Source organism: Strix aluco, chromosome W (assembly GCF_031877795.1).
Source record: "Strix aluco isolate bStrAlu1 chromosome W, bStrAlu1.hap1, whole genome shotgun sequence".
NCBI lineage: Eukaryota > Metazoa > Chordata > Aves > Strigiformes > Strigidae > Strix > Strix aluco.
Window position 1 is genome coordinate 21,975,493 of NC_133970.1, and position 16,296 is coordinate 21,991,788.

At 39.9% G+C, this 16,296-nt stretch overlaps 1 protein-coding gene across 13 annotated transcripts in view; it reads right to left on the reverse strand.

The window, feature by feature from the left end:
* LOC141917775 (sorting nexin-2-like) overlaps positions 1-16,066 on the reverse strand; it is a 49,898-nt gene extending 33,832 nt beyond the window's left edge. For 7 of the 13 annotated variants that reach the window (XR_012621446.1, XM_074811268.1, XM_074811270.1 and 4 more), the window contains exons 1-6: positions 15,932-16,065; positions 13,321-13,438; positions 2,883-2,975; positions 1,610-1,764; positions 316-382; positions 59-102 (exon numbers count right to left, since the gene is read on the reverse strand). Coding sequence is in view for 12 of the 13 variants with exons in the window: in XM_074811268.1 (XP_074667369.1) it covers positions 59-102; positions 316-382; positions 1,610-1,764; positions 2,883-2,975; positions 13,321-13,438; positions 15,932-16,039 (585 nt within the window). In the remaining variant the exon portion in view is untranslated. Of the gene's footprint in view, positions 1-58; positions 103-315; positions 383-1,609; positions 1,765-2,882; positions 2,976-13,211; positions 13,439-15,931 lie in introns of all 13 variants that reach the window. The other 6 variants (XM_074811273.1, XM_074811275.1, XM_074811274.1 and 3 more) reach the window with 5 other exon arrangements.
* Between the last annotated feature and the right edge of the window lie 230 nt (positions 16,067-16,296).

A 16,296-nucleotide genomic window follows, 5' to 3' on the forward strand; every position in this document is an offset into this window, starting at 1 on the left:
TGCATCTACTCAGCTATGATATAAAGTTTTTTGCAAATATATTTGTTGCACTAGTTACCTTTGTTGTTACTCTGTATGCCATATAAGCATTCATGCCATCCCCTGTAAAAAAATTAAAATACTTATCCTAAGGCAAGTTACTTTAATCCCTCCACACACTTTTATTTTTTCCAAAATACACATTAAGTAGCTTTTTATTTACATACTAAAAGCCATCAAAAGATAACTGAATAAAGAATTATGCTAAAAATCTCAGAATAGTCTCTAAGAGGTAAGAAAGCCTAACATATGACTTAATAGATTCAAGTAACTTACCAACTTTCTCTGGGTCCGAGACATTGATTTCTATATCAAGCAAATCTCCATTTGCTTCCTCTTCAATCTAGAAAAAAAACGTATGACATATTTAACAAGTTAATGTGCATTCATACTATGTATGGGTACAAAGATAAGGATATAAGGGAAGGAAGAGTCAGTATGTCTCAATGACTAAAAAGCTCTTCTAGATCCACCATCCAATTTTAAGTGAACATAATTTCACATCTTGTTTTTTAATTTTGAGCCTTCCTGAAAAGTTTTTTAGTGTGGCAACCTCTTCTTCAGACTTGTTGGCCTCAGAGTTTTAGTAAACATTTATCTTGGGGAAATGCTAATTTTATCTCCTCCAATTCCAGCAGGCACAGAGGTTAAAAAATGCTCTCACTTGCAATGTTTCTATAAGCTTCTAATCAAAAGACAGATATATTCCTTATCATTAATGGTATCTATAGTTGAAGAGTTGGTGATGGGGAAAGCAACAACTATAGAATTTTCAGATACTTGCCTGAGCTGTGTGATCACAGAATTTCCTAATCTTTCATGGAATATACATAAGTTTGATAGAACAGTAGTAGTTAAGAAACAGCACGGCAGAACAGACAGTCTGCCAAGGTTGAAGGGGAAAAAAAAAATCAGAATGAAGTGTCAGCTCAGGGTATCTGGGGAAGCAGCCATCATAGAGTTCCAGGAAAGTCTTGTTTGCCAGACCTCATTTATCAGTGACATTTTCTAGGAGCATATTGTAGAATGAATGGTACTTGTCAATGCACAGACTTTGAATGGAATGCCAAATGTAAATAGCAAATTAAGTGGTAAAACTATGACCAGCCTCAGCTGTTTGCTAGTATGCAGAATAATGCTAACAATCATTTCCTCCATTTCCTCATTAACAACAGCTTCAGAAATCCAAATTAAAACCTCTAACATGCTAGAATGAATTAATACACATCTTTAAAATTTCTCCTCCATCAGCTCAACACTTACTCCCTTCACACACTTCTACAGTAACTATCCTGTAGGAATGGAGCATGTTACTCCTCACACTAGAGATCTCTCATCACCTAAGCAATGAATACTCATATTGAGTCAAACACATATTAAACACAAAATAAACAGAATAGTTGTTCTCTTGCATACTTCCCTTTACCAAAGAATGATCCTGTGAGTAATTTAGGAACTGCACTAAAAAAACCTACAAAACCAACAAATAGCAAACACACAGCACACACCCACCCCCCAACAAGACATTTCCATAGCTGTCAAAAATATAACTTAAAAATTTTCTCAGTACCTCTTCTCTGGATCTATCAAAAATCACAGGGGCTGTTACACTTTTCGATTCCATTCTGGGAGCTACTACTAATGTAGTAGGTGTTACAGGAGTAGGTTCTAGTGAAAGTACTGGATCCCTCTCTGGACTGTCCAACGAAACTTCTTCTGTGGCTTCTAGATAAAGATTTTGAGTTTACAAAAAGAGTTTTTGTAGAATAGAGATAGATGAACACTACAAAAGATACCAAGCATGTACATTAAAAACTGATAATACATAAGTTTAATAAGATCATTTATAAATAACATCCATTTGTCTCTCAGATATTTAATATGTCAGTAAAATTAGAGGCAACATCTGAGTTTCTAGTGAATAACAAGTTAAAGTAAAATTAAGGTTGCAATTTTTTTTTATATGCTGACAGGTAAAGTCTTTTAAAGTAGTCACAAAACTGCTAAATCATTCATTTCTATATGATATATCATGAAAACTAATGACATTCCACCACAGACTGCTCTTTTTCAGCACCTATGCCAAATGTAGTTTTTGCACTCTGAACAACAGCTGATTAAGTCATATAGGCTGATAACTGAGCATACCAAGAGAACTTATATATATACACCCCCTACCAAAAGCCCACAACTTGTAAAATACAAATATTAGTAGATGTGGCATTCTGACCAGTAAGACAGACTACTTATTTTTACTTTCTTCAGACTGTAGACAGTTCATCTATATTTAAAGAGGATGCATATCTCTGCTCTGCAAACCCTTCATGTTTTCTTTCCTCCACTAATTGATTTTGACACCCAGCAAACCATACATTTACAATAGACTATTTAAATAATTTCGAAGGCACCTACAATGATCATGTAGTCCAACTGCCTGACCATTTCAGGGCTGACCAAGTTCAAGCATGTTATTAAAGGCATTGTCCAAATGCCTCTTAAACACTGACAGGCTTGGGGCATCGATGACATAAAAAGGCCTGAACCATAGGCCTCAAACCAGAGTTGACTTCTGAGTGAACCTCCCAACCAGTATCATATCAGCATGGAATACAACCATGGTAATATCCTCTGAAAATTATAAAGAATATATATTTTTGGACTCTAAGCCAGCTGTTTCCTAGAAGACAGGAACTCCTCAGACACGCCCGGGATCCTGGCCAGATCCAGGATGCACCCGAGTGAAGCCAATCTACCAGATGTTTCTGTGCCCCTTTTTTTATATGATTTGTTTGTTAAGACTGTATAAAAGCAGGACTCTCTCACAGCAAAGATGGAGACCTCACCTACGAGTGGACACACTGCATAGGACTTCCCAATTGCCAGGAGCAGTTCTCCGATCCTTCGCTGTGATGGGGCTCCCCAGTTGAAGCACAGATCTGGATGATGGTAAAGTATTAGGGCAATTGGTGATGTATCTTTCTTAATCACTATAGCTAACTTTATGTAGTAATGATCAGGTGCATTACCTTGCTTATTCTTTCTGCTGCTTTAAACTAAAGTAAAATAAGCTTATCTTCTTAACTTGGTGTCTGTGTCCTTTCTGTTGACCCCGTCAATTGGTAGAACAATCGACCACATCTCTAGGAAGCCTGTTCCAGTGTTTGACCACCCTCTCGGTAAAGAAATGCTTCCTAATGTCTAGTCTAAACCTCTCCCGGTGCAGCTTTGAACCACTCCCACATGTCCTGTCACTGGATAACAGGGAGAAGAGATCAGCATCTCCATCTCCACTTCCCCTCCTCAGGAAGCTGTAAAAAGCAACAAGGTCACCGCCTTTCAGCCTCCTTTTCTCCAAGCTAGACAAACCCAGAGTCCTTAGCTGCTCCTCATAAGCCGTGCCTTCCAGCCCTTTCACCAGCTTTCTTGCCCTCCTCCGGATGCATTCAAGGACCTTCACACCCTTAAATTGTGGGGCCCAGAACTCCAGAACTGCACACAGTACTCAAGGTGAAGCCACATCAACACTGAATACAGTGGTATAATCAACCTCTTCTGACCAGCTGATTATACTGTTTGATGCACCCCAGAATGTGGTTTGCCCTCTTGGCTGCCAGGGCACTGCTGACTCATTGAGCCTGCTGTCAACCAGCACCCCCAGATCCCTTTCTGCAGGGCTGCTCTCCAGCCACTCCTTTCCCAATCTATACTTGTGCCTGGCATTACTCTGTCCCAGGTGCAGAATCCAGCATTTTGACTTGTTAAATTTCATCCCATTAATCATTGCCCAATGCTCCAATCTATCTAGGACTCTCTGCAAGGGCTCTTGTCCCTCGAGAGAGTCAACAGCACCTCCCAGTTTGGTATCATCAGCAAACTTGCTAATGGTGCATTCAACTCCTGCATCCAGATCATTGATAAATATATCAAACAGAACTGGCCCTAGAACTGAGCCTTGAGGAACACCACTTTGGCATGTAGACTTGCTTATCTTGTCTGTACAAAGCTTATACAAAGGGGCCTGCTATTGGCATATTAACTAAATTGTTTAAGTCTGGTACCATTGAGAAATACCAATGCATTTTGAGTATTTGCTCCAAACTCAAGAAGAGGGAAATTTTAACTATAGGCTAGCCTCTTCCATCCACCTCTTTACCTATCTATGTGTTTAACTACACACATTTGCTGTCACAAGTGTGGATGTCTATATATTTCACAGGATTTCCAAATATTTCTGCACTGTTGTCCTGGTTCAGCTAGGATAGGGTTAAGTTTCCCCAGCAGTGGGGGGAAGCTCTAGCCGGGTTATTCATATACCATGCTGACGTCAGGTCCTGATGCCCAAGTGCGGGAGAGTTGGTGAAGGCGCGTGTGTTACGCGATCTCTCTGCTCTCACTGCTGTATCAGTATATATCTTGCTCTGTTCATTGTTATCACTGTTATTGTTATTGTTGTTGTTTGGTTGGTTGCTGTTGCAGCCACGTGGTCTCAGACCCCAGCAGGGACTAAACCACCACAACTGTTTATGTGTGTTTTGTGTTTATACATATATATTTTGATTTAGAATACCTTGTACTAAGTTAGTGTGAATCTTGTCATTCTCAAATCTGTAATTAAGTCGCTATTTTAATCATAATATATTCTATCAAATCACCTTGTAAATCTTTAAATTAGTCAATCATTTAAGTGTTGCTAAAATTCAACTTTTTGATCCACCTCACACCATTAATAAATCTTAAAATTGCTATTAAATCATAACTGTGTGAGATACTTTCATCCGCAACACCCTCCTTTTCCAGTTTCCTAACTAGAGGAGATAAATGACTACAGACAGTTTATATTAGCCAGGGAAACATTAACTGTTTCTGATTGATAGCAGCAGGTCAGTTCTTTTAGGAGAGAAGAAAGGGGAATTTATGACATCCTCCATCCTCTTACCTCTCACCCACAAGTTTGCATGCATCCAAAACATTAAATAATTCTAGATGAGTGAAAGAGAAGAGCCAGTGGAAAAGGGTAAGGGGAGAGAGAAAAGGATGTTACACTTTTTGTTTAGAATCAGAGCATTAAAATTTAATTTCAGAAGTAGGCCATTATTCAAGACTCACATCCTAAAGGGGAAAAGAAGTCTGTACTAGATCTATAATAAAAACTGAAGGCTATGGCACTATTGTGGTGGGTTGACCCTGGCTGAATGCCAGGTACCCACCAAACCACTCACTCCTTCCCCCTCAGGGATGGGGAGGAGAAACTAAAACAAAAGGCTCTGGGATCCAGACAAGGACAGGGAGGGATGACTCACCAATTATTGTCACAGGCAAAAGACAGACCCCATTGGGGAAGAAAAAGAACATCAATTTGATTTGAACACCACCAACACCACTAATTTATCAATCAGAGTAGGACAGTGAGAAATACAACCACATCTTAAAACCACCTTCCCCCCACCCCTCCCTTCTTCCCAGGCTCAGCTTTATTCCTAATTTCTCTACTTCCTCCCCCTCAGCGGAGCAGGGGGCCAGGGGATGGGGGTTGAAGTCAGTTCATCACCCATTGTTTCTGCCACTCCTTTCTCCTCAGGGGAAGGACTACTTGCACTCTTCCCCTGCTCCAGCATGGGGTCCCTCTCACAGGAGACAGTCCACAAACTCCTCAAATATGAGTGCTTCCTATAGGCTGCAGCTCTTCACAAACTGCTCTAGCTCTCTTCTACGGGCTGCAGTCCTCTCAGCAACAGACTGCTCCAGCACAGGCTTCCCTTAAGAGTCCTGGCCTTCTTTGGGCACAGCCACCTCCTCTGGCATGGGGTCCTCCACAGGCTGCAGGTGGGCATCTGCTCCACCAGTGACCTCCATGGGCTGCAGGAGGACAGCCTGCCCTCTCACCACAGGCCACAGGGGAGTCTCTGCTCCACCATACTTCCCCCCTCCCTTTCTTCAACTGACCTCATTGTTTGCATAGGTATTTCCCTCACAACTCCTCCTCCTCTCAGGTTCCCCTTATTAAATATGTTATCACAGAGGCACAGCCACTGTCGCTAATTGGCTTGGCCTTGGCCAGAGGCAGGTCCAACTTGGAGCCAGGGGAGCTTCAAGAAGCCTCTCACAGGAACTGTTACTGATTTGTTATTAATTTGAGCTGATTTTAATGATTTTTGGTGATTTGGATTTAAATAAGGAATGATTTAGAGTAACCATACAACCAGTTATGCTGCTACAAAGTTCTTTGTAAAGTCCCAGGCTAAGGCCGCGTAGGCCGGTAATAATCATTAACCAGATTTCTATTCAATGAATAAGATTCATGACCAGGTACTATTGTTAGGCTGTTTGGTAAGGACGATTTATTGCCCTGTAGACCAGGTGTTCTAAAAGGATACACCAGGTATTTTAAAAGATACATTGTGAAAGTGCCTCGAAGCATGTTAAAATTGCAATGTGAGCCAAAGTCCTTGAGTCAAGGACATTGGAGGGTGCTTCTTTTGAGTCAGTAGTCTGTGGTGGTCACAAAAGCTGCCCCCCCACTCATTTCAGGACTCAAGTGCGCATGACCGGAAAGAGGTGGGAATAGGAAAATGAGTTACAGGAATTATCATGTTTATGTATGAGAACTTATTTATTATGTATTACTGTATCCTATATAATCAGCATGCTACACGAGTTGGGGTGCGTTGTTGGCGAGACAACTCCCTTACGCACCTGGCCGTTAATAAAGGAGTGTCTGCTTATCTGCATCACACTGGTGTCGATAAGTTCTTTTATCCTGTTCTGGTGACAGAACCACCTCTGTAGCCCCCTCCCCCGCTACCAAAAACCCCACCACACACAAACCCAAGACACTAGAAAAGGGGAAACATAACCCCCATTTTTAATAAGGGGAAAAAAGGAAGACCCAGGGAACTACAGGCGAGTTTCACCTCTGTGCCTGGCAAGATCGTGGAGCGGATCCTCCTGGAAACTATGCTGGGGCACATGGAAAATAAGGAGATAATTGGTGACAGCCAACATGGCTTCACTAAGGGCAAATCGTGCCTGACAAATTTGGTGGCCTTTGACGACAGGGTTATAGTGCTGGTGGATAAGGGAAAAGCAGCTGACATCATCTACCTGGACTTGTGCAAAGCATTTGACACTGTCCCGCACGACATCCTTGTCTCTAAATTGGAGAGACATGGATTTGATGGGTGGACCACTTGATGGATAAGGAATTAGCTGGATGGTCACACTCAAATATTTGCGGTCAATGCCTTGATGTCCAAGCGGACACCAGTGATGAGTGGCGTTCCTCAGGGGTCGGTGTTGGGACCAGTGCTGTTTAACATCTTTGTTGGCGACACAGGCAGTGGGATTAAGCGCACCCTCAGCAAGTTTGCCGACAACACCAAGCTGTGTGGTACGGTCAACGCGCTGGAGGGAAGGGATGCCATCCAGAGAGACCTGGACAGGCTTGAGAGGTGGGCCTGTGTGAACCTCACAAAGTTCAACAAGACCAAGTGCAAGGTCCTGCACATGGGTCAGGGCAATCCCAAGCACAAATACAGGCTGGGCGATGAGTGGATTGAGAGCAGCCCTGAGGAGAAGGACTTGGGGATGTTGGTTGACGAGAAGCTCAACATGACCTGGCAATGTGCGTTTGCAGGCTAGAAAGCTTATTGCATCCTGGGCTACATCAAGAGAAGTGTGGCCAGCAGGTCAAGGGAGGTGTTTCTCCCCCTCTACTCTGCTCTCATGAGACCCCACCTAGAGTACTGCATCCAGCTCTGGGGCCCCCAGTATAAGAAGGACATGGATCTGTTGAAGCGAGTTCAGAAGGCCATGAAGATGATCAAGGGCTGGAGCACCTCTCCTCTGAGGACAGGCTGAGAGAGTTGGGGTTGTTTAGCCTAGAGAAGAGAAGGCTCTGAGGAGACCTTATAGCAGCCTTCCAGTACCTAAAGGGGGCCTACAAGAAAGCTGGAGAGGGACTTTTTACAAGGGCACGTAGTGATAGGCCAAGGGGTAATGGCTTTAAACTGAAAGATGGTAGATTTAGATTAGATGTAAGGAAGCAGCTCTTCACTGTGAAGGTGATAAGGCACTGGAACAGGTTGCCCAGAGATATTGGTGATGCCCCATCCCTGGAAGTGTTCAAGGCCAGGTTGGATGGGGCTTTGTGCAACTTGATCTAGTGGAAGGTGTCCCTGCCCATGGCAGGGGGGTTGGGACTAGATGATCTTTAGGGTCCCTTCCAACCCAAACTGTTCTATGATTCTATGATCCTAACAGAACTGAGAGAAACTACTACGCGCAAGTCAGAACCCATGACTCTTACCATTATAATAGGAGGGCTAAGAATAATCTTAACGAATAAATACTTAACAGGACAGTCGGCCACCAATAAGGCTTTCTTCTGACTTCAAAACTGTAGGTTCAAATGCCTTTGCATGTTTCTTTCTTCCAGAACAGACCTGGAACTGAATAACCAGCTTCTAAAAAGCAGCCAGGCATTTACACAACTACTCCGATTAGTCATTTCACATGACAACAGCCTGACAGACACTATTAGTTAGAACTTTTGCTGTTCAACTGGGCTTCAAGCACATGTTTTCTTTGCTCCACAGAATTAGCATAATCTTTTCTGTATGAACTCTGAGAAACAAAGGCCTAAAACAAATCTATCTGGATCTGAAGCTAAAAAAACCCTAAAACCAACAACAACAACAAAAACATGTTCACTTTTCCCCAGAAGTTAGATGCTTGCATGAGAGGATCTATTCCTAAAACACATGAAAAACAATCTTTTACCAGACTAGAGAAGTGGAAAAAAAATGTTGTTTTTCTGAAAAAGGTGACAGAGCACTGATATAATTTCACAGCCTTACTCTCATCACCTATGAGCATTAGAAGCAGAAGGCATAGCTATGTCCTGCACAGGCAGTCCATGACACATTTCTTCAGCTTCAGCTATACATTGAACTTTAGGCCAACATTTTAGAACAGTCATTCAAGACTTAGTTCTTAACTCTATACAAGTTTATAAATGACCAGGTTTTAAGATAGCAATCATCTGAACAGATGTTCCTACAGTATTCTCTTGACCAAAAAACCCACAAACAATAAACCAACATTATCAGCCACCTCACCCACATCGGGAGCTTTGCAGAAGACATTGTATTCAAGGAGTTAGTGATTTAGAACAGGCCATATCTACTCTATCGGGCCTCATACTTAGGTCTTGAGAAGCCTGTATGCTATTAATATAATCTATAACTTAAAATATATCTTTGGGAAAGGTGAACTGTATGTGGATCAAGGGGTGAAATGTAGTGATCTTGACCAGGAGACCATTGCACATTGAGTTGTCAGTGATCCACATAACACTTAACTTGAGGAGGCCAAGGCCTGTGCTGGGCTTCACATCCAGCTTGGCCTTCAGGCCTGTGTTGTGCTGCACAAATCCCTTGGCCACAGGATAAACTCAGCAGCTGGTTGTAAGAGAGGAGCCTGCAGGTGGCTCCCTCTTTGTACTGGTGATTATGCCACCTATGTGACCTTGCCTTTATCTAATGGTGCAGCAATAAGTTCTCATGAAAACATCCTTTATGAATAGAGTTGTTTTCTTGTAAGAAAATTATATAATAGCTCAAATGACCAAAAAGAAGGAGCATCCCTCCACAGACAGGATTTGCACAGCATGTCACGAGAGAAACCCATCTGGTCCCTGTCTGATGCTGCACGATCACGAGGTTCCAACCATCTGAAGGGACGTAAGGTTTACTCTTCTTATTCTGTCTTATTAAAACGGTATTTTATTAAGACATTTGTTGTTGGGCCTTTCTTATTGAGATCCAGAAAGAACCCTGTGCACGCACTCATGCACTCCCCACCACCCCCCCCTAAGAACTGCCATAAAATACATGCCACCAAAGTCCTCCAAGATACTCTTAATATTACATGATTTGGAGCAAGCTAAGCAAAGCTAAGCTTTTATTGGCCAAAACGATCAACATTTTGATTTTTATCCTAAGAGAAAAAGTTCTTAAATGGTTTTACCAAGATAGTTTTCTTATTTGCAGAACTGAGAATCACAACCCTAATAAATGGAACAGCAAAGTTTACAGGTCTCCAGTAACAGATGGAAAAGATCTCATTTTCTTCCACCTTCATAATTCAGTGTAACAGTTCAGCCAAAACACTTATGATTCATCAGAGATGAGGTAAGGAATATCTAAAAACAGTTTATTGCAGATATACCTTATAGCTGTCCTAAAAACACAGCAGCAAAGAGTTTTTGAGTATAGTCAAAAAAGCCTACAAAAATTCCAGATTCTGAACTGCATTAAGACAGTACAGGACATTTTCTAATTTGTTCTCTCTCACCTCCTTTTCCATTAGGTTGCATTATTATATGAACAATGAATAAGATTTATTAAGCCTACATTAACTAGAGAGGATTATCATCACATTTATACAAATAAGTCTGCAAAACTACTTTTTTTTTTTTTTTTAAATTCCTCCCAAAAGTCAGAATCCCTCCTTTCAGGACTTCCTTTTACCTGGGTTTTATAGTGTCTAATAATTCAACATGAAGAACCAACACAAGCCAGGAAGTTGTGGAACCTCATTCTCTTTCCCTCTAGTTAACTGTCCCTATAATCTTTGTAAAGATAGGATTTCTTTGGAATTTCAGCATATTGGGAAAAAAAAATGCATTCAATTTTTATTTTTTTAAAACTTGAGTCTTGCTTTCATAGAAAACAAGGCTTACACAATCAAGCTGAAAACAAGGAAATTGATATCTCATGTAGCCTTCTCACACTGTTTCTATTCATTGCAAATCAGTGTCAGAAAGGCTGGATGACCATCACTGTCTAGCAAAACATTACTAAGGAAAAAAAAGTTATCCTCGTGAGTACATAGTACTGGAACACAAATTAGACATTGTTTTTGAGAACACATATACTGACAAAGTTAGAAGTTCATCACTAGGACAGAACTGTATTATGCAAAACTCCTGTTTAGAACAGGCTACTGTGAAAGATGTCATGTTTCTGTAAGTTGTGTTAGGCTCTATAAATCAGGTTTTTTCCCCATTTGAGAGTTTGTACTAGCCTTAGTCTGTATATGAACTGACCTTTTAAAAATCACTTCTAGTTGTATTAGACCTGCAGCACATCAGATGCTTTCATGGCTGAATGTTGCTTACATTTTAAAAAAAAGTCTTCCATAGTAAAACTCAAACTCATTAAATCATTTCTCTGTCTTTTCTCAGTGTTCCATTCACTTGCAACAATCTGGCTGCTAACATGTTACTTCTGTCTGGAACCCATCAATATTTAGTCCAGCCACCTTTTTTCTTAATTTAATATTTTCCAGCCAAAGGAGAATCTGCTTTCCTAAAATATCTATTCCAGATGGCCCTACAGCTACAAAAAGCTGGCTTTATATACTGAAGCTATATAACCAAATTAATAATAAAGCTTTCTTGTACTAGTAAAGTGTTCCCACTCTTCGTACGTCATAAAATCAGGTAATATAAATACAAAACTACCAGGATTATCACTGAATTCTTAATTATCCTCCATTGCTCTTAAGACTGTTTTAGAGAGTTTGCAAACTAATCAATAGATTTCCTTATGTTACACTGTTAGAATGTAAGTTATATATGCAAATATAAGTTTGATAAGTTGAGAACAAAAGTGACAGGCACATGTATACACTTATCTATATAAAGCAGCCCAAAACTAAATGCTATAAACTTTATTTAAAAACAATTACATCAGGGTTCAAACAAAGATAAGGATTAGGAGTGTATTCAAAGCAGACTGCCAACTGACTCACTAATAGGAAAAGTGTTAGCATTGAGAAGAAGCATTTAGAACCATCTTTTGACACACAATATATTCTAAACATTACATCTCCTTTCTTGAATAGTAAATGCTCCTACACCTGTAATTGTGACAGCAACCATAATCCATGTTAGGAAAAATAGGCTGTAAAAAAACAACATCAAAGTAATAACTGACCAAGGATTAAAAATAAGTGTCATTGACTGATTACTTATCAAAACTTTCAGACATATCTCTCCAAAACATCCAGTACTATCAAATATTAGAGACCAAATCTTACACTAGTGAAATGCCAGGACTGATCCCATATGTCAGTTTCTCACCTTTTTTATTATAATAAAAAAGTCTTTCAATAAGTAGAAATACCCTCCAGCTTGCAAAATGATCCGAACGATCAGTCTTCACAATTGGAAAAAAAGGAATTGCTATAAATGGTTTTACAGTAGAAAACAAGGCTTTAACTTGCCTCATGTTTTTACACACACACAAAGTTGAATATTATTACATAACAAGACATGCTATATTACCATCAGCAGAACAAGTTATTAACTAGCTAACACTGCCACACTGCAGTGACGGTACATATCCCAGAGAAACCTGTATTTAGTAATCAAACTTAACTAAAGCTAGTCTGACAAGAAAAAAAAAACCTGTACATCACTGTCAAGATCTTAAGACATTTAAATTTAACTTTTCTACCAAATAAGCTTCTCAAAGTGCCATTACTTCAGGATGTAATTCTTAATAGTTCCAATACAAAAATATGTATTGTCAAGAGCGTAATAAAGTGTTTACTGCTGAGACAACACCACACACGTTTGGTGAAAAAAAAATCCCCAATTTTAATTTACTATTGAAACTTAAACAAGACTCATCTACCCCTAAAGAGAACTCACATATCACTTTATTTTCAAGCAAGGTTAAATCTTCTACTTGCAGTTCAAAAAGAAAAGGCTACACTTCAAAACATTTTACAGTAATATTCAACCAGTAGCTAGATGTGTTAACAACAGAACAAACTTTGTGCAAAGAACCTCAGCTGTTTTTCCTTTTATAGTATGTCACTTTTCTTGCAAATTATTTCAAGTTCATAAATTTGACAGTATATTGCAGAAGAATATAGGACTTCAATTAAACAGGTGATCATTGAATCCAATAAATAATGATTGACAAAGACTAATGATACTCCTAATATCCAAAGGAAAACATTATTTAATGAATTTTCCAAAAAGTATATCTTCAACAGGTTGAACAATGGTTAAGACTTACAACAATATTAAATTGTTTAAGCTTAAAATCAGAGTTCCCATTGCAAGGATACTGCTTCATAATTCCTTACATGGAAATTACCTTTTATAGCATAAAAAGGTTTTCCTCCTCCTCCTCACAAAAGCACACCCCTTTAAGTCCAAGAGGAAAAGAGTCTATGCAGCCACATTAGAAGAAAAAAAGCAGTTACCAGCAAAGAGGTCTTCTCTATTATCATCTAGTATGACTTCTGCTGGCTTTGGACCATTAGAGTTTCTGCTGAGGTCTTCTGCAGGAAGACTTGCTGGCTCTGGAGATGAAGGACTTAACTGTCAAAAATTTTTAAAAAATTGAAATAGCAGAGAACCAGTTGTCACATATCAGTATATAAGTATCACAATAAACATTCTTTCATTGCAAAGAAACAAAGCAAGCTGTACAGATAGGAAGCCCAGTCAGCTATTTCCATTTCCTACTCCTAGTGGGATAGCAATGAACAAAAGATACAAAAACTAGTCAGCAGCTCTTTTCATTTCTGTCAGAAAAAAAAAAAAAAATACCCATTTCCTCAAGTTTAATTTACATGAAAAACTGCTACAGAAATATTCAGAATAAGTTTGCTAGCATTCTGAATGTAGTTTGATTATGAAGGTTCTTTTGGAAAGGCTTATATTTAGATTTTGTTTAGTAATTTTTTTTATGTAGGAAAAAAGTCTCCAAGCACTCCATACCAGTTTTTCAGAGATTAAGTGAACAAGTTAGCTCCATTCAAACAATACACAGCTACTATATTATGAACAGTAAAAATATTTTGTTGGAACAAAGTTAGGTAAGTTAACAAAATCTCCTCTTATAAGACAAATGCTAACACTGAAGCTATTTGGAAGAATAGCAATCTTACAGCTTTTCCATTGCTTATCTTAGCCAAATTATAGGTAAAAACAGAACAGCATGTCTTCTTGTCTTCTGTGAGGTGCAAAAAGAATGAAAGCAAGGAAAAAAAAAAAAAAAAGGAAAAAAAAGGGGGGGGGGCAAGAACAGAAATTAATCACACAAAGAGCAAGGAAAGAGCAAGGGGCCAGCTCCAAGATTAAAACAGTTAGGAACTCTCTCAAAGCACCGTAACCTTCACATAAATTGGCTTTGGACCTCACTGTCACCTGCCATGCTCTCATCTCTAGTTAATTAGCAAACAAACATATGATCAGGATTGTCAGCTCTGTTTCTATTTTAATAGAGCTGCCACTGCCATTTAGAAACAGCTACTTCATGAATATTATAGGACTACAACACCACTACAACAACACTCAAATATGTAAGTTTAATTAGACCCACACCATGACGTAATCATTCTTCTCTGAAGTGCCCTGTAACGCTTAAATTAAACAATCTAGCTTTAAACTAGGGAGAGATTCAAACTCAATCTCTATGACCTCTTCCTTCCCAATTTGCTAGAAATTCACAAGAGCAGTGTTGTTTCCTAAGCACTCTAGTTGATTAAAAGTCAAAAAAAGCTTTGTCTTCAGTGTTTCTCTTTAAGCAATGAGGCTGCCCTTTGCTACTTTACTTTCTTCCAAATAAACTGACTACAAAAACGAAGCAGCACAACAGAACTGTCAACCAAACCACTCAATACAGAGAAAGTGCATTTCTTCACCACTTTTTCCAGTTATATAAGTTTTAACTATTTTTAATCATTAAGATGAGGACTTTTCATTGTTAGACTGTGGTTTAAGGCATAAATTCTATCACATCTCTTGAGGGTTTAATTCAAGAGCACACCAATTAAAAAATTATTTATGTTTGCAATTTTTCTGAAAGTACAAAACAAGACTCCAATAATACACACTGTACCACACACAGATGTACAGAAGTCTATTAAAATAGTTCTTGACAACTGCAGGTTCACAAATCACATCATTTGTTATTCCTTCACAGTATTTTTCCAGATTTTTTTTGTAGCATTGCACAGATTATCCATAAAAAGGAAAAAAAAACCCAGAACTTTTTAAGCTACTTCAGAGAAGGCAAGTATCTTTAAAAACACATTTAAGAACCTCTTTACTTACTGACCTTATTAAGGACAGGCAACAGTCAGAGCAAAACAAAGAAATATACACTGATCCTATTACTGTAAAGGTCAGGAACAGGAAACTTCAGGAAAAGAGGAACACAAACAATTTTCTTTTTAAATGGTTAACTGTGTACAGGGAGAACAAAGTTTTTCTGTAAGAGACTAGCACAGGTGAAACATGGCCAAAACTTCGAAAAAAGTTCTTACTTTAATGAACACACGAGCATTTTTCAGAGCTACTAAGTATTTACACATTCAGTTGTAGTGAAGTTCATTAGACTCCTGACATGGAAAGCAAGGGTGATTTATAGATTTATTCAACACACATTTTTAGATCTTTCAGAGTCTTCATTTTTCTGAACAATTACAGGTGTGATACTTGGAGAAAAACTTTTCCGGCTTTTGGGGGTTTGGGTTTGGTTTTTTTTTTTTTTTTTTGACAAGAGAAAGACTTCAGGGGAACGACCGAGTCCATGCGGGGCTGAGGGCCCCAGAGGGCCCCTGGAGAGGCGACTTTACCCACCAAAAGGCAAGGGCCAAGAAGCCACCGCTCCCAAATAAGAGAGCGGCGAGGGCCACTGCTCGAGATCGAGATGGAGGTGGGAATGGCCCCCCAGTAGTCAGGGAGGGCCCAATGGACCCTCCACCGCAGTGGTCTAGGCAAGGGCTAAACCCCGCAGTAATAGACTGCACCAGGAAAGGAGAGAGAGAGAGAGAGAGAGTGGCTGCAGGACAGGCAGGTTCTCACCTCTAAAGCGGACACAGAGCTAGTAAAGACGTTCTTGCCATCCTCCAGCACCTGTAAGCCAGCGGGCCGTATATCCACCAACAGCGGAGACTCTTTCTCCGCCGCCATCTTCCCCTCCAGCCTGGGTCACCAGCTCCAGCCTCCTGCTCTCACGTGACACCCCCAACCCCCACCTTCTTGCGCCACGTGATTGGAAGGGTCGGGAAGGGAGGCGAGGTAAAAAAAGGGTAGTATGTGCGTCTGCATCTCTGCAGCTTGCTTTTTTCCTGCTGTTGTGGGTGAGTATTGTCGCAGTTAGACTGGGGTAGTGCTAGCCTCTACTGTTGGGGTTGTGTGTGTGTCTGCTTTCCCTTCCCTCCACCGTG